This window comes from Necator americanus, chromosome II (assembly GCF_031761385.1).
Source record: "Necator americanus strain Aroian chromosome II, whole genome shotgun sequence".
NCBI lineage: Eukaryota > Metazoa > Nematoda > Chromadorea > Rhabditida > Ancylostomatidae > Necator > Necator americanus.
Genome location: NC_087372.1, coordinates 15,148,773 through 15,175,817, shown reverse-complemented (window position 1 = coordinate 15,175,817; position 27,045 = coordinate 15,148,773). Strand labels below are relative to the sequence as shown.

At 42.3% G+C, this 27,045-nt stretch overlaps 1 protein-coding gene across 4 annotated transcripts; it reads left to right on the top strand.

The window, feature by feature from the left end:
- Positions 1–432: 432 nt before the first annotated feature.
- On the top strand, positions 433–26,835 carry RB195_017920 (uncharacterized protein; the record flags this gene model as incomplete). Of its 4 annotated transcripts, none has more annotated exons than XM_064185117.1 (26): positions 433–530; positions 2,624–2,654; positions 7,610–7,646; positions 8,879–8,971; positions 9,022–9,123; positions 9,497–9,595; positions 9,984–10,082; positions 11,744–11,839; positions 11,899–11,976; positions 12,172–12,222; positions 12,401–12,454; positions 13,413–13,457; positions 13,522–13,602; positions 14,230–16,614; positions 18,673–18,747; positions 19,004–19,042; positions 19,102–19,146; positions 19,693–19,797; positions 20,621–20,689; positions 21,631–21,684; positions 21,740–21,790; positions 22,615–22,668; positions 23,293–23,367; positions 23,552–23,680; positions 26,661–26,717; positions 26,771–26,835. In XM_064185117.1, 26 exons carry the CDS (start codon positions 433–435, stop codon positions 26,833–26,835), a joined length of 4,167 nt encoding a protein of 1,388 aa, XP_064040997.1. The 4 variants fall into 4 exon arrangements, with proteins under 4 accessions (XP_064040997.1, XP_064040998.1, XP_064040996.1 ...); XM_064185116.1 differs by having other exon boundaries at positions 22,615–22,671; XM_064185118.1 differs by lacking the exon at positions 19,693–19,797 and having other exon boundaries at positions 22,615–22,671.
- Positions 26,836–27,045: the final 210 nt, after the last annotated feature.

Below are 27,045 nucleotides of genomic sequence, written 5' to 3'. Positions count from 1 at the left end.
ATCAATTCATCAAAGGCCGGGGCCCGCTGGTCTTTGTTTGGGACCACACGCGTTTCGAAAACCCCAACGATTACGAATTGCTGTAAAACACGCTGGCGCATCTCAAGTGGATTGATGCGCCAGAGACTTTTAGAGGCTTTGAAACAGTTTTAGTCGGGTACCTATTTGATATTCCTACTTTATAAGCCGGATTCAAACACCATGTTTCTTTTTGCCCGCTACTCGATGCAACCTTTGCCGTCGCCCTGTACATATGACTTAAAATGGAGTTTTTCATTTCGCTACGGTGCACTAAAAATAATGAACCAAATTTTTCTTACTTCTGAGTTCCCGATAGCACTTTATCTTCCACATCCCATCCCGCAAATAGGTGTCAAGAAAGCCAACCAGTTCTCTGCAGATCTCCAGCATCTCCTACAATACCAACATCAAATGTCTAGGCGACTGAAGACTGTGTTACTCGACAGGCTCGATTTCCCTCTCGAAAATCCAAGACGCGGACGCTCCAGAAAGGAAATGCCGAAACAATGGTAAAAATTCAGGACACCTTGGGAGGCATTATCGCAGTTAAGAGGTTCGACTGGTTACATGATCGATGGTTTGAAACCGTTTTGCTTGACCCGATGCCAATCAAGTCTTTTATCCACCGGGGGTTGATTAACTGGTACCACAATTGTTGAGGAGGATAGATTCACATTTCATTTTTTCACACATCTTCTCGATCCCGCTCACTGTAAGCCTGCAAACAGTTGTCCATTAACCTCAAACGATGCTGGACTGAAGTCAGACGCATTCCTATAGAAACTGATGACAGTGCACTTTATCCTTTACTTTGAGAAGATCTCATCCTGTTTTTTCAACCACTTCGACGTTCGAACAGTTCGAAGTTCGACTAAAATATTATTTGTATTTGTTTTGCGTCCGAAAAAGAAGAAAGTAAGTCGCTATGTTTTGGAAGGGGACTGGAGCAAAAAACCAGATGTTTTTTGACTATCTGCTACGACTATCCCCTCAAATACAGGAGTCTGATCAAAAATATCAAAAACATGTGAGATTTGTCCAAGAAGGGTGAAGTAGGACGATACATGCACTGGAGCATTAAAAAGCATCAAGTGATAAAACGAATGCCCTTGAAGTTGGTGAAATCACCTAATCACCAGCGACCATTTACATCTGCTCAGTAGATGAAATCCTTTTTACGAATTTCCGTTTCACTATTCTCATCTATGTGAACGGTTTGTTCTCTCTGTTAAAAGCATCACCCCACGAATACGAGGTTTTACGGATTTCAAGTGGAGTATTTGTATACAGGATAGTAGATAATGGAGAGGTGGGTGATTCCGTCCATTTCTTGTTAATTGGCGTAAAAAAACAGCTCGGAAGATGCGGCGTGTGCACAAGGCTGGCGCTCCAATCGAACTACTTGTAGAAAATAGTGCGCCGGAATGCTTGAATCCGCATCTTCCGCACATCACTACTGTTCATCTTTTGGGTACGAGTAAACGAGATACGAACTAAGATTTGCAAGTGTACGTTGTAAGCGCTGTCACTTAGAATAGATATCTACAAAAATGAAATAAACGAATCTATGAAAAATGAGAGTCATAAGATTTGTGTGGCGGCGTATACGAGTCCGTTATCGTCCAGTACAGTACAGGAAACCATGAAGCGTTAGGTAAAATGTTTAGAAGTATGGAATAGTTTCCTTATGCTAAACTATTGGACACTGACGAGCTTGAAACCTGAAGCAAAATGTAGGTGATGATAGGTCGTTCAAGCGCGACGTCAAATCTGGCAAGAATTACGCCAAATAAATGGATTCGGTGTTTTTTGCCGGTGTTCAAGGATGACACACTTAGGCGGAGATGAAACCCGCATGGAAAATTTCCACTCCTCGCACTCTCAGTAGTAGATCAATTTTGGGATACAGTTTTCAATTATCACGGTGGAAAATACATGCACACTTTACAAATCCAATAGCTAGAGTTTACTCAGTTTTCTCAACGAGGCCAATGTCTACAACTGTCTACATTGATGCGAGCAGTGGGATGAAAACTCATGGATTGGATCCCGCCAATCGCGTGGATACCAAGAGTTACTCTCTCAAGCAATTTCACCACTAATTCACTTTGCACGCTTTCATTCCGTCAATCCTTTAGGTGTTCAGTGTTGCTCTGTCATATGAACTGATGTCTCCGTATGTAAGTACTGTTTGTAAGAGGTGTCTTGAAATTTTAGTGGGATACCTGTAAAACAATTCTCTGTCCTAAACCATAGCAACTACTAGAGGGAGTCCATTATTGGGAGGTCCATTATTATTATTATTCTATATTATTATAGCCTCTAAATTTTTCATCACCGATTGTCTTGGACGATGCACTCAACTTTCGATTGGAAAAATAAATAAAATAATGATAACAATAATAAAAAATATATAATATTTATAAAATAATAATAAAATATTGGATTATCCTCGACGATGCACTCACCTTCCGAAAGTTCATCAACCCTCAAATCTGTGTGCTCACACTTTTAGAACACTCGAAAACAAGTTTTTCGGATCGCTCCACCTGAGTTCCTTCGTCGGTGGCGACCAGCTGTGACTCGGTTGAAACGCCACAAGGACGCATTCCTACTGGAAACGACGTCCGCAGGTTAGCAGACGATTTTCTTTGCTCTTCGGCGATTTTCTCGATTGCACCGCCGATTCGCTTCGCTTGCTGTTTTTACACACACACACAAAGACACGCGAACCGATCAATTCCACGGATTGCACTTTGGCGCCGGCCAAGGCCAAACACATGCTTTCCTAGTTTCTGGTACTCTGAGCATTGCCTCCTTTTCTAGGCTATTTTCAACATCATCTTCTGTTGCACCTGTTTCCTCGAAAGAAAAAGAAACAATTCCTTGAGTTTTTGGGGAATTGCATACTTCTTTGAAGAGAACTCAACATTTCCCGGTTTCACATTTCATTTTTTTTTCATCCGGAAGCGCATACGCTTCCTTCACGATATCAGTTTGCTCAGACTTTAGTTTTACCCAAGCTATGTACTTCCGAGGACCAGTTTGAAAACTGTTCCTTCGGTGGGAGCTTCGTTATTCTTTGTTTTTAAAGTAGTTTTTCTGTTTTACTGCTTCAAAACTGTATGCGACGAGAACATTTCAAAAGAACTTTGAAAAATTCCAAGGATAATATGGTTATTGAAACTGTTGTACTCAAAGCGGTTATTGCATTTCAGACCCCTCTACTATCAACCACGTGCATTTCGTTTGTTTACCTCTGAAAAACGGAAGCTAAATAAACGAAGAGGATGATACAAAAAGAAAAGAGCGCTTTCTTCAGCATCCCAATATTGTTCTACATGCGCAAGCCTTGTGGATTTTTCTGTTCTTCTTTTTCTTCTTTTTTTCTTTTGTTTTCGTATCTTATCTTTTGCCTCCCAAGTAACTACGTGTTTAATCAGAAGAAGAAACCTGGAATTTGACAAATTATTGCAGCAATTTATTGAATAACTCACTATAATTAATCAACGCTCGTTTATTTCTAATCACTTGCTCCTCATATTTGGTGAAATATAGTTCTGGGATTTGTTCAGCTGTTGTTTGATACACGTTCCTCTCCCTCTACTTGTGCTCTGCAGTTCAACTCTCTCCAGTAAAAATCCTTTTTTACAAGATTCAGGAAATTATTGATTTTTAGTCTTTCTTGGCAACATTGCAGTATTTTACAGCGTTACTGCTCATTCGACCCCCGTTTGCAGGGATGGGAGGATGACAAATGACTCATGGACCCTTACAGATGTACTTTGTTGCAGTCATTTCACCTCCATGGAATTAGTAACTCAATATTCTTAATCTAAAATTCAATCATAAGACTTTTCTAGAAGAAATATTTCTGCATCAAATTCGAAACGTTTGAATTTTAGTACATATCATCTACGGTATGATATAAATGGAAAACAAAAATATGTAGAAGAATGAATCGTTCTCTGCACCAGTTTCAGGAAAAGGAATTTTTTTTTCAAAAATAATAAATTCCATTGGAGAATTTATGACTTTCCAAGGTTCTATTATTTTCGTTTGAAAATATGTGTTACATCCGCTCGACAGTACTTGATACAATGTTCTTTTTTTCTATTCAGAAATTGACATCCTCAGAGACAGGCATTCAGGAACATCCATTTCTGTTGAGAATCTAGTTGTATTGAATCGAATACTAGTCTGATAGACTTAGAAATCGGAATGTTCGACTTTGAATGAACCTCAGCATAAGAGGATGTCGTATTGATTTTTGATGAGCTGTACGCGAGGTTGTGAATTGATTTTACTGGCTACCATTTCGGCAGATTGTCTTCTTCACAGCCTGAAATGGACGATTCAATTGAATACATCTGTATCAAGTACTAGTATATGTACCTCACCGAAAATCAATACAAAGTTAGAATTCTACTCTGAACGATAATTTGGTGGAAATCTGCTCTCGTAAATTTTCATTGCAACAACAAATTCCATATAAAATATTAATTTTGATATCGTTATATCAAAACCTGTACCAATCTGTATAGACAAGGCTCGAGGTAGCGCGGTGGAACCGGCGGTTGCGATCGATGTGGGACCATCGCTCGCATCAATTTCTCCTGCAATTCCAGTTGGGACGAACCACTAGGCTTCAATTTGTTCTGACCGGACCATGCGGCTGTAACCGTTCATAGACATTTTTTCGAATTTTTAGTATGTCTGCAAATATTCTTTAGACTTTGGGAATTTCCCTTCTTGAATAAGATAATATTTCCAACTGAAGTGTTTAGAGATTTCTCGTCCTAAGGTAGAATACTTTTTTGGAGCCTGTTAAATCCAGAAACATTCATTTAGACCACGTGAAGAAAGTTCGAACAATATTGTAAATACTATCAAGAAAAGACACTAAGTGTAAGAAGAAGAATGACGTCTGACCAAGCACTACGTAGCCGAATTTTCCTCTATCGCGTCTTATCAAGGGCCATAAAAGTACTAAATCACCGACGTACTAAAATGAGTATTAAATTATCTGGGACGGAATCATAAACAGAACAGATCTGTGGTCGTCTGTATTCTTTTTTCTATCTGCTCACCATCTGTTAACTGTATTTGTTTTGTATTTAGTATATTTGTATATTTATTCTTGCCACATTCTGTTTGGGACCTCAATGAGCGTAATAAATAAATAAAATTTCGCTTCCCAACTGAATCTACATACTTTTCTGAATCTTTCTTTAGTGAAGAAATATGTGAAGACTTCTCAAGTTTGTCCGTAATTTCTCGTAGGATTTGATTCTAGGAAAATCTTTGTGATGATTTCTGGATATTCTAGTCGATTTAGTATCAGTGGCAATACTTTTCTACGCGTTGTCGAGTTGCTTTTCACCTACTCTGCGTATTATTCACATTCGGGTCCCATGCCGCTGTTATTCCATTATTCTCCTTTTATTTTCATCGCCAATCTGTCCTAGTTCATGTAAATATTCGCTATACAATCCAGAATAGCCGGCCTCAGTTTCTTTTTCTTCGCTTTTTTTCGTTCTTCTCAAAGAAATCATCAAGAGCTTCGATAATATTCACGAATTTATGAACCTGTATGATAAGACGACAACTTTTTAATGAATCAGTCAGTTTGCTGAGTTTCCTGCATCTTCTAGTCTGCTGTATTTTTTATCCGTGCACTTTACAAGCGACGTTCTGCAAGGGAGGATTTGGCGTTATGCAGCGAACATGACGTTCACAATTCCGATTTTCTACTAGTGGCCTACCTCTGGCGCAGTTTAATTTATTGCTTGGTCGACAAACACATCTTGAGGTGCAATTACTCACTCACCGTTAACACAAATTCTCATCGTCCCTTGGCAACAAAAGAGGTGTAGTCATTGTCATTTAAAAACGTCCTGTTCGCTGGTTAAAGGTATCACTCCACGAATCTGAGGCGGTATGGATTTCAGGTGGAGTATTCGTATACAGGATGGGAGACTATGGAGAGAGGGGTGATTCCATCCATTTCTTCCTAATTGCCGTAAAAAAACGACCGGAAGATACGGCTTCATTCGTTCTGGCGCACCATTTTCTACCAGGAGTTCGACTGGAGCGCGCCAGCCTTGTGCGGCGCCGCATCTTCCGGGCCGTTTTTTTACGGCAATTAGGAAGAAATGGACGGAATCACCCTCCTCTCCATAATCTACTATCACGTATACGAATACTCCACCTGAAACCCGCACCACCTCAGATTGCTGGGGCGATGCCTTTAACGCCAAATGCTTCCTTGCAGAACGTCGTTTGTAAAGTGCGTATGCAAAAAAATAGACATCGTTGCATACTGAACGAATCGATTATGACTGCGCTGAGTCAGCGGTGCTAATGGAATTCAGAAGAGGGCAAAGAAAAAAGGACCGCGGCGATTTTTAGAACCACTTCATTGATATACCGCCTTTGATACAGACTGTTGCCTCCTCTTCTTCACCCCACTCCAATTTTGCAGAGCACTCTCTAAATGCAGTTGTCGTACAGGCCATTCTAGCGTTTTCAGGCTTTGTTGAAGAAGTACATGTTCATTAAAAAGTCCAAGAAACCCACGAAATCTCTACAATCGGTCCGAATATGTCCGACCGAGTGAGCGCGATGCGCCTTTGATTGGAACAGGCCAAAGAGGGGAGAGGCATGTCATGAAGCCAGTATATCACGAAACGTACGATGTCAGGATCTCTAAGCTAATAGACAGGGAAATGGTTATGAATAGAAGTGTCATCACGCTTATCCCCCCCCAAAGTAATCCAAGAAAACAACCTTGGTTTCATCCGTCTGTCCAACTATGCTTCCTATCACTGGTCACTGGTAGTAGAACGGTGGCAATTTGTAACGCATCTGCAATTGTGCAAACTGGAGTGCTTCTGGTGCTTATTGGGACTATATTGTCGGGTCCAAAAATAAAATAACACGACCCGGGGCCTGGTAAAGTTCGGTAAGCGGCCGCATTCGAAACGGCACGGTGGAGTAAGCGACTGAAGGCATCACCCCGTGAATCTGGCGCGGTATGGATTTTCGTTTTAGTATACCCTTATCGGGACTCGACTTCAGAATGCGGTTCCTTACGACGTCCTCTATTGGAACGAGTTACCCTTTCGCCCCGCCCCCGCCTACGATTCGTCGAATGAAATGAATTCCCTATCGGGGCGTCCGAATGGATTTTAGAAGGAGGGAAAGTAACATGCGTTGCGGCAAACGTGTCGCACTTGGTTGAACACATTAGGTGGAGAACAACTCTTACATCTTTTCTTTTGTCCCACGAAATTGCAAAGGATTGATGGATGTTCGGTGTTTAAATAAGCAAGTAGATGGAGTTTGATTCTACGGAAATGAAATTTCAATTCATCCCTTCGAACTTATTCTCCGCAGCCATCGTTATCGCCTAATATTAGTAATCATCGGGGCCGTCTGTTCGGGTTTTTGTATCTTTTACAATATCTGCGGACTAGCCCTAAACGCTTTAAACAGCTCGAATATTACCTCAGGTGTTAACCATTGGTGACTCGTACAGTTATGTCATCGATTTCGTGCAGTAATTCTCACAATTCTTTAATTTCAGGGTTTCGTCAACATGTTCTCTTCTTTCTTCAGTCAAGGTTTGTGAGATTACGTGTTGCTACATTTCTCCTAATGAATTTTTTTATGTTTTTTGAACAAATTACGACAATGACAAGTAACACAACCTTTGCAACATCACCTATTCTACAGTAAAGTAAGAATTCGTGTTCTATGAATCTTAGCCATAGGTTTTATTTAATCTTTTAGTCGAATTTCCGCCATTAATTCTTGATCGTTATGCAAATCTGATATGAACAAAAATGCATGTTTTAATACACCACAATGAGAAGATTAATGCGGTGGTGTAACACTTCAGGATTATGCCAGGATGACTGAGTAGCTGTTCTTTGAGCATATGTGCCATAATCTCATGAACCCTTGTCGCTGGCGTTATTTGAGCATCTTATCACGGATGTATGTACTCCTCATTTCCCCATCAGTGCTATTTAAATTAAATTTAAATTTAAATCACAGAAATACTGTAGTGTAAATTTATAAAACCCAAGTGTGGTCCTGAAACTTATGGCTTTGAAGCATGATGGAACTTTACCTTACGAAAATGTGCAAGATTACTAGATCGATCATATATCGTATTTGTCGTCGACACTACAGAACCACCTCGTTCCCCACAGCATGGCGAAATTCTGCGACGTAGAGCTTCATGAGTACTTGTAACTGCCCAAAATAGAACTCGCCTCGCAGTATTTGCTGAGATTTTGAAAATGAAACTAGTCCGGAATTTCTGGAGCACTTAAAACACCTCAAGAGTCTGCATTACTATGCTTGGCCATATTAGTGGTTTTTGGAAATTCTTACACAGATGGTAGGATACGACACAGATGATATAAAAGTAAGACTTTTGGGCCAATATAAAAAAATAATAGAAACTAATGGATGTAACCCACACGTTCAGCAGTACGACTCACTGATGTGTGACTGTGCATCTGCTCTTCTAACGTTCATTATGAACATTTCTTCAATGTTACCGCTGATTTCTATCTTTCCAAGGGCCAAATCTCGCTGTTTCGCGCTGATTTGCAGGAAGATGTGCTATATTCATCACTGGTGCAACGAATGCATAAAAATGCTCCTCGCGAAGCATTTCCAGTGCAGCTAAATGGAAAAAATCGTATGGGGAAACGAAATCCATTCAAACCACTACGATTTGTTTATTGACTCATTTGTCTGCAAGTCACAGAAGGTGGATGGAAAACAAAACAGATAATTGGCAAATAGAATAACAGACTAGAGTGAAACGCCCCTATTTCAGTGAAGGAAGGTTTGGCGGCTGCCTCTGAACCAGCTCCACCAAATCCACCTCCTCAGGCTCCTCCCAGCAAGCCGGCACAGTCCGAACAAGGAGGTAGAGCAACCAATCTGTAAGGTCCAAGCTTTGAAAAAGATCGGTTTCAGAGAATTCCGGAGGAGACTTTCTTGGTGGTTTGCTTAACGTTGCGAAGGAAGTGGGACAAGCAATAAACGAGAAGAATCAGCCACCACCGCCTCCGCCACCAGGTAAATTTCGCTAATTCCAAATGCCCATGAGCGGGTGTGGTGCAATCGGTTAGAGGTGCCACTCTAACTGCAAGACCGGTGTGACGGTGGTGCGAGACCGTCTAGTGTCAACCGAATCTTTCATGCTTTTGAGATCAATAAATCGGTACCAGACTTATCTGGGAGAATAAAAACACTGACTTGATATTTTGGCTACCCTCCACAGATCATTATTTAGGCTAACAATCGCGATCAAACGATTTTGAATTAAAGTGAACTCGTTGGCTGTTTTACTACTTCACTTTACTTTTTTTGCAGAAAAAAACGTGTGAAAGCGACAAGAAAATCACAAATGGGTTAAGGTTTGAGAGAAGCATGACAGAATTAATTGCAGAACCGAAAGCAACAGACCTTATTGGTGGCTTGCTCAACGTTGTTGGACAGGCAGTGAACGAAAAAAGTCAGCCACCGCCACCACCGCCTCCGCCACCAGGTAAATTTCGGTAATTAGTTTAAAATCCAAGCGCTTTTCCGAATAAGACAGAAACTAGTTATGTGTAGAGTAATGCGGTAATGAAGAGCTGAAGGCGAAGTCCGAACTCGTGTGCTATGAGTGTACGTGAAGGTATAGTAGAAATAATTCGGTTCGTCGGTCTGAAAAGTCGAAATAGGCGGATAAAAACACGTGGGTCTGCCTGCTAGAGTGAGATTTTTTGATAGGTCATCGCCTATTTAACTATTGAGAAGTGAATGTTTGAACATGGTCTTAATTTGTGTTTTTCCATTCGATTCATTTAGTGCCACTCGCAACGGGTTATTTTACTGTTTTGCCTTCTTCTACAATAGGAAGAAAACGCTTAACAGAACAACAAATATTGCAGAGCCAAAACCAACGGATCTTCTTGGTGGCATACTGAACGCTGTTGGACAAGCGATAAACGAAAAGAACCAGCCGCCACCACCTCCACCTCCGCCACCAGGTGAACGCTCATAGAATCTGTGCAAAATGTGAATAACAAGACTAAGCGATAAACACTAAAAGCCTGCAATCAAGTGACTGGAGGGTGCAAGAGAGGCGGTTTAGAGCCGCCTCCAACAAATAAGCTCTATTTGTACATTCACAGGGATCTCTTCCCATGAAAATTTGATGCACGACACGGTCAATAGCGCCAGGAAGGGGGTGGGAAATTCAGGACGCATCTAAGCTGCCGATATGGAAAAGAACTAGGATGACGATCTGTAACTTATGTCGGCACGCACGCTTGCATCGGATAAACAACGAATAACAAAACAATGCATACATGCGAAATAGTTCTTCGACTTCGGTAAAATGTAGGAAGACGACTGGAGGGTAATAGATGAGACCGGGTCTGTTTTGAAGGTCGGAGCGTGGATGCAAAGCCAATGGATGAGCGGTTCAATTTGGTATAAGTGCAAGAAACGTACAAAAGAGTCGTTTTCCAGCGCCTGAGCGGCAGTTTCTCGTCATTGCGTCAAGTAAGAAAAAGGCCATCGCACTGCTTCCTAGACAAAGCCTGTATTTGTTCTCTTTTGATCTGTTCTCTGTTTCTGGTTTTTCCCTAAATTTATGCTCAACTAATTACTACTGTTTATTTGCTAATTCAAAACAACAATATAATGACTATTTTATATTAACAGAGAATGAGAAAAAGAGAATACTTTAGAGGTGAAGTATTAGGAGGAGAAACGTTTTCGAAAATCCTCAGCTCACTTCTAGAAACGTAATTCTCGCTCACTAAATTGCTCCAGCAGCACCGGTGCTCACAGCTCCTTATCCTTTATCCTTTAAATACCCTTTGCTAAAAAAACCAAGATGTCGTGAGGTGTGCGGCTGGAAGCGCGCCAAGACGAAAGATTCTCAGAGGAGGCTAAAGAAGGAAAAAAACACATGTAGATGAGATAAGTAGTAGTCTTGACCTCCAGAACACCGAACTATCTTGTTCATCATTCCCGCTCAACGTTCTGGAATGACAGCTGAGATCTTTTTTTTCTGCTTACATTTCCTCAAGATAATGACTCTGGCGTATCAATCCGCTTGGGATGCACCAACGTGCTTGATTGTACGTAATGTCGAATCGTTGAGCTTCTTAAACGCATCTTGGCCTATCGTGTGATCTGCGGGAGATGGCCAATGTTTTTATCCTTCTGGACCAGTCTTTCGATTGGAGCGAACTGAAGACACGGCATTTTTCCCAAGCGGAGAGGAGACGTATGTATAGTCGGGTCAAAACGACATGAAGCACGGTGCAGTTGCGTGAGCGATTGCGCTCGAAGCGGTGCTGTGGAGGCAGCAGTTGGAATTGAGGTGGAATCGAGGTGGAATCGAGGCGGCCAGGCGCCAAATTTCCTTAGATCATTACTTTCGCCATGCAATCCTACGCTTAATTCTAAGCTCTGGTTGTTAGTTCCCTTGTAGTTTGTAAATGCAGTTTTCACGAAGACCTCGTTTTAAAAGAATGGAGGATATTTCCTTGAGAATTACTACGAAGATAATAATAACAAATAGCGACAATACAACGCTATAAATTGACTATGTAAAAATTATTTGGGAAGGAGATATGGTCGGATTCGGGAAGAAATTCACAAATATTGGAGGCATATATCAAAACAATTTTTTTAGAGCCAACCGGTGCAGATCTTCTTGGTGGTTTACTCAACGTTGTAGGAAACGCAATGAGTGATAAGAAAGAGCCTGAGGTTAAACCACCTCCTCCCAGTTAGTTGATAGAACTTTCAGAGCTGATTTTTAATATTATCGACCGAGATTCTTTTCAGCTCCGGAGAAACAAGAGAGTGGTTCAAAAATCACTCAGGAAGACATTGCTATGATTACAAAAGGACTAGGAGCCCTCGGTACTCCCTTACTTTTTTCAATATTAACCTTTCCGTTTCTTTGTGACTTTTTGTCTTCTTGTTTTCTTTATAAGAACTTTAAGAAAATCGGTATCTTCTTAGTTTTCGTTTTTCTATGACAGTCCAATAATTTTAAATCTGTCTATGACTGTTCTCCAAATGCAAACTCGATTTACCCTCTTTCTTTTGTTGCAGTTACTAGCATCAAAGAGAAAACAGCTACCAAAGATGTTGAAGAAGAGCAAGGTGAGTAGCATCAGGTTTTGTTAACACGACGTATCCAGAAAACAATATTCAGTGACATGAAATCATGTGCATGAAAAGAGAACTGCTGGAAATGGCTAAGCTCCACTGAGGGGATCAGTTCTTGCACGATTGTTTCTCGTACTTCTATTTTTTCCTTCAAATGATAGCCGTTTTTCAGTTGCTAAAGTTGATTCACAAGGAGGGAAAGTGCAGATATCGTCGGTTGCAAGCAGTGAGTTACTCTTCGACCTTACAGTGAATCCTCCCCGATGTCGCATTTTTATTGATTGCTCTGATTTTTATACAAGTTCACAGAGAATGAAACGTTTGGTGAAGTTCAGAGAGTAAGCGTCTCTTTCTGAAAAGTCGCGGAGAAAAATCGCATCGTTTCGCGCAGCTTCTAAAGAAGAACCCTTCCCTCAATATGTTTCACTAGTAAAGAGAAAAATTATCTGATTTGTCATGTGGTGGTACCTGATACGCTGGTTTCAATCAATGCCACGCTTTATAGCTTTGACTAATGCTTAGGTCCTTCAACTGTTTTCTGCAATGACGTGTTTGTTTCTTAACGAATACATCCTTGAGCTTATCTTCCGTAAGGTTAGTAACGCTTACTAACCTTCCTGAATTCTAAACCTTTTGAAGTTTGACATGTTGACATATCGAAAATGAAATGAAGAATTTTGACATATTTGGATATATCCCAAATGGACAAGTCAGTAACGGTTAATTGGAAGTTACCCGACTCACGTACGGTAACCTCGCCATGCACCCCAATAAGCTGTTATTCTTAGCGCTGAATTACTGGTTTATTTAGTCAGTTAATCACTCGTTTATTAGTATTTCTTGGGCGGGTCTAGTGTAGCGATTAGAGGTTCCGCTTCCTGCACGATCGATCGGAGGTTCGAATCCGCCCTAGTGGTCACCAAGCCTGTCATCCCTCCGGGGTCGATACATTGGTACCAGACTTGTCTGGGAGGATAAAAACACTGACTTGACACTTCGGCTAGCCACCGCAAGTCATTGTATAGGCCAGCCACACGTTAGTGAACTTCAAACGATTCTGAATTGAAGTGAACGTAGAAGCGCATCCCAAGATTGATTGATCCTCGGATTGATCAACGCCAGACACCTTATCCTTTAACTTTATCCTTTGTTAGTATTTCTTCATTTAAGACGGGGAATTTCAGCTAATGACGTCCCAGCAAGCCAACAAGAACAAACCACGTCGGCAGGTCTGCACAAAAATATCTATCTCTCCATGTCCTTACTGCGTATAACTGATTCTACCCGTACCAGGTGGAGACTTCTTCAGCGGACTCATGGGAATGGCCAAAGAGGTGGGGAAGGCAATGAACGAGCCGAAAGGTAATAACAACGGTATTTATGGTTAATTAATTGATTTTTTGATTTATTGAAGAGTGGTATTTTCAAAAGGACTTTTTAAATAAATTTAGGTAGATAATACAATAAAGTAGCGTGGTAAAAATTTAACTGAATTGGTAATTCTTAAACATGAAATACTTGTATTTCTCTGAGATAGATAATTGTGCCACGGATCTCCCTCACTAGAGGGATCACAGACGGTTAGTCGTGAGGCTACGTGGCGCGTCCCCGGGAGGCGGATAGGGGGCTAATCGCGGACCAAAAGCGACCTTGTGCCCAGAGACGCAGGTGGATCCAGGGGATGGACTCCCTGTTTCTGCTGAGCCAGGACTGACTCATGACATCCTTGTATCCCGCACGTCGGTCCGGCCAAAAGCCTGCAATCAAGTGACTGGGAGGTGCAAGGGAGGCGGTTTGGAGTCGCCTCCAACAAATAAGCTCCACATCTCCACTCCGGGGGAACGGAAGTTCTCCTAGAAACTCATGGGACTAGAGGCTTGCAACCTGCCCATGAGTTTTAAAATTTTACGCAAAACACAGTAATAGAAAAGAGTCTTTTGATTCCGGAGGAAAGCCTGGTACGGTAGCGCCAGGTGGGACGGGGTTGCAGGAGTCATGTAGGCTACCAAAACGGAAAAGGACTAGGATGGCGATCTGCACGTACGCCTGCATCGGAAGCGGCCATCGAAGATCTGATGATGCAAGCCAAGAAGATCAAGTACGACGTCATCGGTCTGACCGAGACGAGACGACGTCACCCTCTCAACGCCGTATATGAGACTGGAGAAGAACTGTTCTTAGGATCATGCGACAGTAGAGGTGTTGGTGGAGTTGTCGTCCTCGTCAACACGAGAACGGCAAAGAACATCGACTTTTTCGAACAACTTACGACCCGAATCGGACGTATGTGGATGAGAAGATGTGGCCCAATACCAGCTTTGACTATCTTCGTCGCTTACGCTCCAACATCAAGCTACGAAGAAGAAGAAGTCGAAGCTTTCTATATGGACCTGGAGAAGTTCTACCGAGAAGACCATGCCTTCTACAAGGTCATAATTGGCGATTTCAACGCTAAGGTTGGCCCAAGAAGAACGCCGGAGGAACTTCACATCGGGACCCACGGCCTACAATGGAATGACGAGAGAGAGAGGCTCTCCGAGTTCATCATGACGACTAAGACCATCCATGGGAACTCGCAATTCCAGAAGCCCTCCTCTTTACGCTGGACGTGGGAGTCACCCGGTGGAGGGTACCGTAATGAAATAGACCACATCATCGTCAATAAAAGGTTCTGCCTGACGGACGTCGGTGTTGTACCAAAGTTCTATACGGGATCGGACCATCGCCTCCTCCGAGGAAGATTTTCCTTCACAAGGAGAGCAGAGAAAGCCGCCAAGTTCAGAGAGAGAAATCCCAGGACTACCATCAACTGGGATCTCTTCGCTACGCTAGCCGGCTTTTGGGAAGATTCCGCAATGGACAACATCGACGAGGAATATGACCGGCTTATTGAACACCTTCACGACTGCGCGAAGAAGGCTGAGAGTTTTAAAACCACCAAGAGGCGCCTGTCTCTTGAAACTCTTGAGCTGATACGCCAGCGTGGAGCAGCACGAGCCGCAGGGAACCAAGAACTCACGTCCGAGCTCGCAAGGCTTTGCAGAGAGGCGATAAAGGAAGACCTTAAAGAGAGAAGAGCAGAAGTGCTGGCTGAAGCTGCAGAGGCGGGGAAAAGCATCCGCTATGCCCGTCGAGACTTCGCCACTTCAAGAAGGGGGATGGAGAAAATCATCTACGACTTCTACTCTGATCTCTTTGACAGCCATGTCCACTTGCCTCCTCACCATCTGAGGGAAGATGGGCAAGTCATTCCAGAGGTTCTCCCGTTCGAAATACGACATGCTATCATGTCGGTAAGAAATCGTACGGCACCCGATCCCGACAGAATAAGACCAGAACACCTGAAGAGCCTTCTGCCAGTACTAATCAACACTCTGGTGAGGCTCTTTACACGTTATCTGTCGGAATGCAAGGTTCCTAAACAGTGGAAGACCAGCAAGACCGTGCTGTTGTATAAAAAGGGAGATCCACATGACATCGGCAACTATCGTCCAATCTGCCTACTGTCCGTCATCTACAAGCTCTTCACAAGAGTAATCCTTGATAGGATTGAAAAAGTCTTGGATGAAGGACAGCCATGCGAGCAAGCAGGGTTTCGAAAAGGATTCAGCACGATTGACCACATTCACACTGTTTCGAAACTCATCGAGGTATCACGAGAGTACAAGATGCCGCTCTGTCTCACCTTCATCGACTTAAAGAAGGCCTTCGACTCAGTTGAGACGGAAGCGGTCGTGGAAGCCTTGGACAACCAAGGCGTCCCTACTCAGTACATAAAGGTACTTCGAGAGTTGTACAGTAACTTTACGACAGGAATTTCGCCATTCTACAAGAACATTATCATTAACGTGAAGAGACGGGGCCGGCATGGTGACACAATTTCACTTAAAATATTCATTTCTACTGTCGAGAACGCAATGCAAAAGTTGGAATGGGACTACGTGGGAGTGAAGGTTGATGGTCGGCAGCTACACCATTTGCGCTTTGCTGATGACATCGTGCTGATAACACGTAGCATCAGCCAAGCGGAACGAATGCTGACCGAATTCGACGAAACATGTGGACGCATCGGTCTTCAGCTGAATCTACAAAAGACGATGTTCATGCGGAACGGATGGGTCTCGGATGCCCCGTTCACGCTCAACGGAACGTACATATCCGAATGCACCAGCTACGTTTATCTGGGTCGGGAACTGAACATGATGAACGACCTCCGAGCTGGGCAGAAGGAGACGAGCGGCTTGGGGAGCGTACAAGAGCATCGAGGATGTAGTGAAGAAGACCAGGAACACCCGGCTCCGTGCGCACCTCTTCAACACCACCGTACTTCCTGCTTTGACCTATGCTTCGGAAACCTGGGCATTTCGCAAGCAGGAAGAAAACGCGGTGAGCGTCATTGAACGCGCAATTGAGAGAGTGATGCTAGGAGTATCCCGTTTCGCGAAAGTGAGGGACGGGATTCGAAGTTCTCTCCTACGTCAGCGATCGAAGATTAGAGACGCCGCCGCGTTTGCCAAGGAAAGTAAAATAAGGTGGGCCGGACACGTGATGCGCTTTAATGACAACCGTTGGACCAGAGCCGTGAGCGACTGGGTTCCCAGCGATATTAAGCGCACTACAGGAAGACCGCCGACCCGATGGTAAGATTTTTTCACGAAGTCCTTCAAAGAAAAATATGATGCTCTTCGTGTCCCACGCGAAAGGAGGAACCACTGGGCTACTCTGGCGCGCGATCGGGACAAATGGAAGGATTACTGGCGCCCACTCGACCAGTTCGAAGATCAACGGGAGTCAAGGTGATCAAGGTGATCAAGATAATTGTGATGCAACTGGATTAGCGGTAGTCCTAGTCATATAGCTTCCAGGTCCCAGAAAAAAAGCACCTTAATTTCAACGACGTGTTTCAATCTCAAAACGAATATTAGGTGGCACAAAATTTCAACGAATGCTTTGGTCACATACGTATTGCACCCAGCTACACGTATCCGTTGTCATTTCCTTAAAGGTGGCATACAACGAAGCTGACGTGGTGACGAAATCCGCGGAAAAGTCTAGAGATGGCGTTGTAGATAGCGGGTTCCGGAGTGGCTCCGTTTGCCTATCCGTAATCCTCGTAGAAAAACGGCGTGGAAGACGTTAAGGTGTTCACAATTAAAGGCAGCGTGCCACGAAACTGAAGATGTTGGGGTCTCTGTGGGCAAATATGGAGCTCACGGCGTAGATCACAAGCAAGAGCGTAGTCGCATCATTTTAACTAATCAATTTAACTAAATCGTACAAAAACGGCAAAGGAAGCGGCGTTTCTTCCTACGAGGTACGTGAAAACGCACCACCTCTACGAGCGCCTGTTTCCTCAACAGCCTATTCATTGGGTTTACCTGAATAGTCTGCTGAGTAGACCTCATTGGTCTTCCCACTCATGGGTACGTGTGCACAAGCATTTAGCGTTTTCTACTACCTCGAAGAGATAGACGCCGTTTTCCATGCTGTTTTTAAGGACGATTAGGATGAACTTAGCGCGGGCACGCTCGTATGCGTAGGAGACTTCAACAGCCTGCTTTTAAATTATGCTTGGGTGCTCACTATGAGTTAGATCATCCCAGAAATAACGCTTTTCTTTCAAAGACACTGGAAGAAGCACTATTTTTTTGTCATAGACGAGTAGGTTTTGAAGAACCGCGTTGAAAGGCAGCCGAAAGATGGGAGAGGATTGCAGAAAATGTAGAAGGGTATATTTCAGATTCAAAGAATTTGTTTCTTTCAATTTTAATAAATAAAGGAACTAAGAAATATCGTATTGTTTGTAAAATGTCCCAATAATTTCAAAAACGGCAACGTTGACGAGGTGTGCATGAAAAGTGTTAAAATTATGGATGTATGTCCTTCCTAGGCGAGTGTAACTACTCCTCACTTGAGAGATGTCGTAACAATTACAGAGAAGGGAGGGGGAGGACAAGAAAATGCCCCGATTGTTGTCGTTAATAATTAACTAGTGATTCTCTAATTTTAGTGCAATCTCCATTATGTAATTGAACACCACTTCCAAAATGAGACGATGGAGGTTTCGTGGATGAAATTGTTTTCAGCCTTGGTGACTTCTGGTTGACTGAACTATAGACTAGTCAGTTAATTGTAATTAATCATGCATGTCCAATTCATATGTTGAGGCAGATAATTTTCCATCCTCAATTTCTAATTATTGGCACATTAAATCAACAAAGAAATATCGTTTTTGGTGAGAACAAAGGTCGTATGAAATTTGAAAAAAGTTTCAAAATAATAAGAGGATCAAAACCTAACTTTTTCTTTACACCATTCATAATAAAAAAAGTAGGAAATCCACGAAAATGCCGAATAATATTCCTCACTAAAAATGATAAAGATACAATGAAATATTTCTAACTTCTAACTGAAAAACAGTAAGCTCAGTCATTCCTGTTGCAGCGCCCCCACCGCAGCAAACTTCGCATCTCAGCCAAGAAGATATTGCTAAAATCACACAAGGATTGAGTGCGTTGGGTAAGTGATGATAGATGAGATGATTTTACTCAGGAGTCGTCCTCAGGAAAATCCTAATTAGTTCCTAATTAGTTCTGTAAGGACATAGATGGTATTGTTGATAGTAGTTTCCTTGCCTGCATTAACGCACATTTCACTTCTTACGTGAAATTTCCCAATTTCATTTCGTTCTCTTTTGTAAGATTCTCAGCTCCACTTATTCTCTCCACGTTTTTTTTACTCGCCTGAATCAGATGTATCATTTAACTTTTTCCAGTCGGAAAAGCTTTCAATAAGGGTGCCGCTGAAGGAGAAGGTGAGTTTTCCAATCGTACTCTAGCTGATCTTGATCTTAGCGAACAGTGTTATTTTCAGTTGCACAAGTGGACTCGCAGGGAGGAAAAACATCAGCTCCGGCAGGTAATTCTCTTCAGTTAGCGAGTTAGCTGTGCTTCATTATAAATTTGTACAAGGTTAAGTTTTTAGGACCCCTTATCGAAATTTAGCTAAGTTATAGCAAGCAAAAGTGAGAAATGAATAGAAGTGAGAAATTATAAAAATAATTGTTGATTTTCAATCAGCTTCTTTTTATCATTCCCCCCACCAGAACACTCCACTCCATCCAATTTCGCTCGTTTTTCTGACTGAATTAAACGTGCTACAAAGCGGAGAATTAAATACAGTACTCATACCTCACTGCAGTGAAGGTGTACCCCACTAACAGTTGCAGTTCAAGCGAAATGTTCTTTTTTGTAAGAGTACCCGACAGCTCGAAACCTGCTGTGCAACAAAGCGGAGCTCCAGTTGCATCCATTTTTATGCGAACTTCAAAAATATTGCAAACATTCATTACTGAAAATATTGAAAATATTCATTACTGAAACATGAGACTTACAAGTCCTTCGAATATTTTTACCAGCATATAGCGACTATTAAAGAGGCTTCCACGAGATTTCGCATTTTTAGACAACGATTTCTTGAGTGGTCTTCTAAATATGGCAAAAGATGTGGGGAAGAAGCTGGGCGACCAGCCTGGAGCTCAACAGAGTGCTCAGGCATCGAGCAACGCAGGTATTTGTGTTTCGTGGTGTATTTCCTGAGCACAAGATTGTACTATGTAGTCTCCGCAGTAGTGTTAGTGTATCCACAGACCACTTCCTTGTTGAGGTGGATGCTGGGGTGGGTAGGTCTAAAGTATCCCGTATAAAAACTCACTTCCACCAGAGTAATAGACCTCAATATGGGCATGAATCGGGCTGGGTAAAGGAGTCCGATTGCTGTCTGCTCGCTGTGGCCTTCTTTCTACCAAACTCAATCGGGCGTTTGAGTATACATCTTGGGTACGTACTAGCTATATAACTTGCACAGGTACGTGGCGGAAGCTATCCATGCACTGCAAAAAGTGCTGTTGCCCAGCACACTGCCAAAACCTGCCCCGAATATGTCAAATACTTAGATGAAGTATGGAATCTTTGGTAATAACTCTCTGCTTCGTTACGCTGACCAGCCGAACATTGTCGACCTGGAGGTAAACGGGTCACTCGCTGTCGACAGACAGTTCATGCGAGACGCCAAGGCTCGCAGGATATGGAATAGTGACGAGTAGATGGATTCCCGAGTAGATAAGATCTGGGCAGGGACATGCTACACGACTCACTTATAAGGAACGAATCAGACGGTAATGCCAGCTCTCCGGTTAAGCCAAAAGTAAAGTAAGCAATGGGAATTGATTCAAGAGTGAGATGAGCTTATCGTCACATTTTGTCTCCATTTCAGGTCTTTTTCATGCATAGATTCCCACTGAAGCGATTGAAAAAACAAAAAACTGAACTTGGACTTTGAATTCTAACGTTTTATCTGAACCACCTAAAAATCTACACATTCACATTTGCAGCCGGAAATCAAGGATCGAAAGTCACTCAAGAGGATATCGGCAAACTGGTGTTGGCGCTTGGACCTCTGGGTGAGTGCTTCTCGCTGGTTCCTTACGTCTTCCGCTGTAATACTCACTTCGTCGATTACATTATTTCTTGTTCCTTGTGTGCTTTACTTATTTATTTTCTCTTTTCTGTAATTTATTCTCCCTTGAACAAACTACGTCCGTTCTAGCTTTAAAATTCCAAAATTCACTCAAACGGTTTTCTTAAAATTCAATCTTGTTTCGCTCTCCTTTTTTCTTCCTTTTTCGGTTTTTTTTTTCGAAGGAGAACCAAATAATCTCAAAAATGCAAAATCAGTTCGTGTCAATATCTGTAGTCACATCCACCGAGTTGATATTTACTACTCTTAAGATTTCTTCATCCTTTTTCTCCGCAAATATTGCGAAATTTTCTATTTTTCAAAATACACGGCTTAAGAATTTAACCTTTTATAATTCTACGAATTGTAAAACTTTCCTTGACATGACATCAAATCAGAGTCGTTTACACTACGTCTTGAATCACTGGGCAGCATTCACAGGTTACTGTGGATGTTTCTTCATTGTCAGAATACTTCAAGTTAATATTTCTCATACAGAATTTTCTAACGGTTTTTACGTAACCATACTATGTGTACGTATGTTATACTATATTATTTTTATCTTCTTTTGCATGTTACTTTACTAGATTGCACAGATGTGATAGTCGGAGCCGGTCATCTGGCCCCCTTCACTTTTGAACGGTGGACGAAATTACCACCTTCACTTTTGGGCGGTTGGGGAAAGGACCCCTTTCGTTTGAGCTGCACCCCATGAGCTAAACCCCCTTCACGTGAGGAGGGTCCGGCTTCTCCCTATCGCACCTACGCTTGATTGTGTCTTTATGACTTACTATACTTCTACTCGGTATACTTACAAACTATTTTCACGTTGCTATCATTTTGTCTTCTTTGTTTAATTCCGATGGTGTTCTGGACCTTTTTCAGTAAACACAATTAAAGAGAAAACTTTTGCAAAGAAAGAAGAAGCCGAGAAAGAAGGTATTTCATCGATTCACTCTTCATGGTTGTTTTAGTAAAATGGATGCTACTTTAGTGGGAAAAGTCGACTCACAAGGAGGAAAAGTGCAGCTATCATCCGTTCAAGGTAGTGCTCTGTTTTTTATGAAGATTTTTTGCAGAAGCCATGACTCTGGGCGTGCTTCTTATTGAGTTCTTTTAACCTCACTAGTACCACTGCCTGTGAACGCATTGAGAAAAAATGAAATTCTTACTATCGTCTGAAAAAAGGAGTTTTTCAAAAAAAAAAGAGTTTCATTGAAAACTCCAGTTGTTCAAAAATTACCTGTTTTATTCCGAAGGTGAAATTGCTTACATTTTCCTTCTGTCACAAAAATTATCTCTTCTTTTAGTTGAGACGCATGTGCGCTGCTCCCATACATAATTTTCTCTGTTGCTCGTCCTTCTCTTTCAACGTGGGGTCCATTACCAGAAGCTGAGAACGATAAAAAACCCAAGAGCAACCCTTACATAATGCTTAGGTCCGGAACCGGTGGTGAATAATTTCGAACTTCCGGCACGAGTGAATACAATGCATCTGCGGTTTAAAAACATCCGATTACATTTACATCTGTTTACAAAGGTGGCGCCTTCTAGTGTATCTAGTAGGAACAAAGTCCGTTTTCCTCCCCGGTTTTTGAAGACTATTAGGGTGAATTGAGTAGGGCCACGTTCATATTCGTAACCTGGACCCTGAACACTAAATTTGCGAACAAAGACCCGAACATCGTCAGTTTCGTGATATGCCTGCCACTCCAACACTCGTATACTCCGTACATACAATCCAAACTCTATATTGTCCTACAGTGGGTCCAATATCGTCACTTCCGTTATATGCTGCTTTTTAAATGTACTTTCCTCTATTCCCACTTACCAAGACATTCCTATTTGATTCTTCCCTCTTTATTTCAGGACCAACGGATACGACTAAGCCTGCTGCGGAACAACCTGCGCAAGCTCCAGCAGGTGGTGCGTTTTTAACCTCTTTGTAGTTTGCAGTTCTACATAACTTTTCAACAAGAAAAAGGAAGGGGCGACACGTTTTGTTTCTGGTTTCTGCTGGACGGACTTTCCAAAGATCCTTTGAAACAAAAAAAGAAATCAACTATGAGTCCTGGTCCCTATTCTATAGCATAAAAGGCTTTTCTTTTCTTTGTAGTTGGTCAACGAGGAAGCAGAGCTAAGACGTTACCGAAACGCGTCGATCTACTACAAAAACCATTTAGATTGTAATGAGAGCACATTCTGCTTAAAAAAAGAATCAAAATCAGCTTTAGGATGTTCTGTTCTTGAGGAAAAGAGAACTGGAGCGAAAACTGTAAAGAGCAGTGCTCTCGTTCGCTGTTATGTTCCCATGCTTTTTATTAGAAGGATCCGACAAAAAATGTTTTTTTTCTTCTGTTTTGTTTGCCGCTCCGATTGGTTTGAGGGTTTCCTTCGAAGTAGCACCGAAATGAATAACTGCACTTATTTTGCAATTTTCTTTCTTTTTTTTATTTGTGAAATAATGAAATGATATTTGTGAAATATTTGTGAAAATGAAGAACGAAATGAATCTGTCGTTGAGAAGTATCCTCTTCAAATGTTAAGGTGGCGATTTTCTAAGCGGACTTATGAGCGTGGCGAAGGATGTGGGCAAGGCGATGAACGAGCAACAGCAACCACGTCAGTCTAGTGTTTATTCCCTAAAATCATGTGGAAATAACTTTCAACTCAGCACCCAAATATCCTTTAAATCATAACGATACTTGACCGCAACCATTGAATTACTGCCAAATATTCGTTTATCAGGAGTTGTGTGTTCGTTCACTGGATATATTAAGGTTGTTACTTGCTAAGACTCTTTTAGAAGCTGCTAACGGCCAGCAACTCAGTCAAGAAGACGTCGCCAAAATTACGGCAGGTCTAGGATTTTTGGGCACCTTGATCAAAGACAAGGCTGGCGACATTTTCCAGAAGCCTGCTGCAGAGGAAAAAGGTCAGTTCTACTGTTCGGTTCCAGAGTACGTATCATACTTTTGCATCTTTCTCCACGTTACTCGCACAATCTCAGAATTTCCAGTTACTCTCACAATGCAGTTTTGTTATTAGCAAAAACTGTGGTTTTTTCCCGGACTTGGTCCTATGAGATGTCAACTTGTGAAAGTTACCGCGACTGATAACTTTGCTCTCATGCATGCGTATGGTCGAGCTCGTTAGCAGCAATTTCTGGCGCTCATCCCGCCAATATTTCCTAATAATCATGAAACAAGGCATCAGCACTGTTCCCACTAGGACTGCACACTCGACGATAGCACGTACAGCTCGTATTCACATTGTGTGGTTCAACTTTTGGTCGTTTTTTTAGAGTATTGGTTTGGCTGATGCAATTCTTCCTACTGATACCTTTTGTGTCTCACCAAGGTAGCAGTTCCAGTTCGGGTGGATTACTTCTTCTTCTTGCTGCGCGCTATATGCAGAATGAACTTTGCCGAGGTGTGTCGTCCTTGAACACAGCTCTGCCAACCTTCTCGATGTTCTGCGAGAGCTTGCACAGAATCGATCCACTCTTCGCTGTTCCATATTCTGCGAAACCTTACGTCTCGTCTGAACTGCCTATCCATGCCGAGTATCCACTAGTCCTCTTTCACAACCTCAGTCCAGAACTTCTGTTTTCGGCCAGGTGGTTTCTTCCAGCTCGAATCTGACGAACTCCTCAGAAGTCGTTGAACAAGGCGACCTGCTGGTGTCCTTAATTTATGACCAAAGAAGCGAAGACGATTTCCTGCAGCTAGCTTTGATGGCGGTACAAGACGTTGATACTTTTCACGTGTCATCCGCCAGTACACCACAATTTCCGCGAAATATCATAAGTGTGGCATAGCTTAGGCCAAAAATAGCCATGCAGCCGTCTAAACATCGTCCTTTCCGTGGAATAGAGCCTCTTTCTCACTGTAGACGGTGCTGTCCAAGTATCCGATCCGCAAACCATGATGGAGCGAATTGCGGATTGGTAGACTCCCAGGTTGACTTCGTCGATGATAGAGGTAGACCACAAGCATTTCGTTAAGGAGTTAAATACAGAAGTGTCCTTACCTCATCTTTGCTGAATACCTTTCTCGTGGCTGGCGTTGTTCTTCAACGTAGAACCCAGGTAACAGAGCTCATCGAGGAGTTCAATCCTTTGTCCATCCGCCCTGATTCTCGTTCGAGTTAAGACCCACATCTGATTGCACTTATCAGGGTGAAAACGTAGTCCATAGGCTGCAGCTAGCTTCGATACAAGATTGAGAACATGTTGAAGCTTGGCACTTCTTTCTCCCAATGAAACAACGTCGTCGGCGTACTCGAGATCGGTCAAGGAGCACCCTGGTGGTGCTAAGACGATGTCGGCAGGACACTGATCTTCTGTTCATCGCATGTCTTCGATGACGGAAGTAAACAGAAAGAGTCCTGCCACTGTTCCTTATTTTACTGCAGCTACCACCTCTTGCGATGTTGTACATCCGGCTGGTGTTCAAACTGCAGCAGTTGTTCGTTGATTCATTACATCATGTGTTTTTGGTACTCCGCCGCGGAGGGCGCTGACGGTCTCGATCAGGAGAGTCGAAAGCGATTTCAGAGTCCAGAAGAACTGCAAACCTAACAGAACAGATAATTTTATAAAGAAAGGTGTAGTCAAAATGGTCAAAACGTCATGAAGCTAGGTGCAGTTGGGAAAAGCGGCTGCGCCCATTGCGGTGTGATGGAGCGTACCGGCGATGATCGAGAATGGACTCTCGCTAGCACACTCGTTGCTGCTATTCGCCATGGTCCCAACTGGATCCCAACTGCTAGCTTCACCAAGCTTTATGTCCCTTTGATTCCACTATACGGATTGACGAGTATGTCTTCATCAAAAATGGAGTAATCCGGAGTTTTTGTCCTTGCCTTAACTGTGTCGCAGCAATGCTATTAGCGAACAGCTATTTCAGTAACCTCAAATTTTCATGCACAGACTTCTACTTGTGTTGTTGAAATGGCACAAATGTACGTTAGTTCCAGACAGCTATATAGCTCTAGAGCAAGTTCTTGGGCCCACATGTTATGTGCAAAACAAATTATGATTATTTTTAAGTTTATTTTATATGTATTGATCAAGGACGTTTTCAGAACATGCAATTACTACAGAATCCTTAGGTGAGTCGTCGTGGTGCACTAATTTGAGCTTCGAGACCTGTACCCTGTATATTTGCCTTTGGGAACATCAATGTAGCGTGAATGGAATCATCCGCGCCTTTCTTTTTTTGAATTTTTGCTCCGGGTTGAAATCTTCCCCTGGATAAATATATCCAATGCCTAGACGGTTGCACATATATTTATGTGAAGTCGCCATCGGATGTGTTGTGTTAATAACACTGTTTACGTCTGCCCATCATGTCGACAATGCCATTAGAAAAAAATCTTGCAACCACTACACCACAGAATAATCCTAATCATGCACAACTACACGAAGAAAAGAAAGTAAAACTCCAAGAGAAAAAGAGCTTTGACGAGTTTAGCGATGCTACCCCTATCGATTATTGTCTTATCGACCTGTAGAATGGATTATTCCCTTACACCGAAGCGCGGACCTAACGCTACACACTGTGCCTGCAGATATCCATTCTCTTTATACACAGAAAAGCTCTTTGGATAGCACTGTAGTCATACCAGATGTGTTCTCCAAGCCATCTTTTATTCGTTTTGACAAATTGGATGAGGCTCGGGAATGATCTAGATATTATTTCTGTTCATTATGTGTGAATGTTTCTCTTTGAGTGACATACCACTTTTAACGAAGCACGACAGCAAAAACTTCCAAATGGAATAGTGTACTGTGAAACTAGAATACTGTATAACACATATTTTTGTCGTAAGCAATGGAACTAACTGAATGTTTGTATCCTAGTCAAGTATGTAGTTTTCAACAACAAATCTGTTAAACACTTCTTTTCCAGAAAAAGAAAAGGAGAAACCAAAGGAGGAGCCTGTCATCGATGAAGTTGAAGGCGAAAGTGAGTTCCCACTTCTGTCGAAATTGACGCATGCTCTAGAATCGTTCTTTCAGTTGGGAAGGTTGTTCTTTCCGGATACACAGCACAGACTATTGCTACGAAATCGAAGAACGAATGAGGCCTTTTTCTGCTTTTCTGACTTTGCTTGTTTCAAAAAAAGTTGAAATAATTGCAACCAGAGTTTTTTTTTTCTGAAGCCGTACGTACATAGTTGTCTGGCGTGAAAGCTGGCGATCCTAATTACCTTTGTCCAGGATCGCTGCGATCGTGCTGTGAGGCTGTCTTGATGCCCGCTTCCTCGCAGTACAGACATTTTTGATTTCATCTC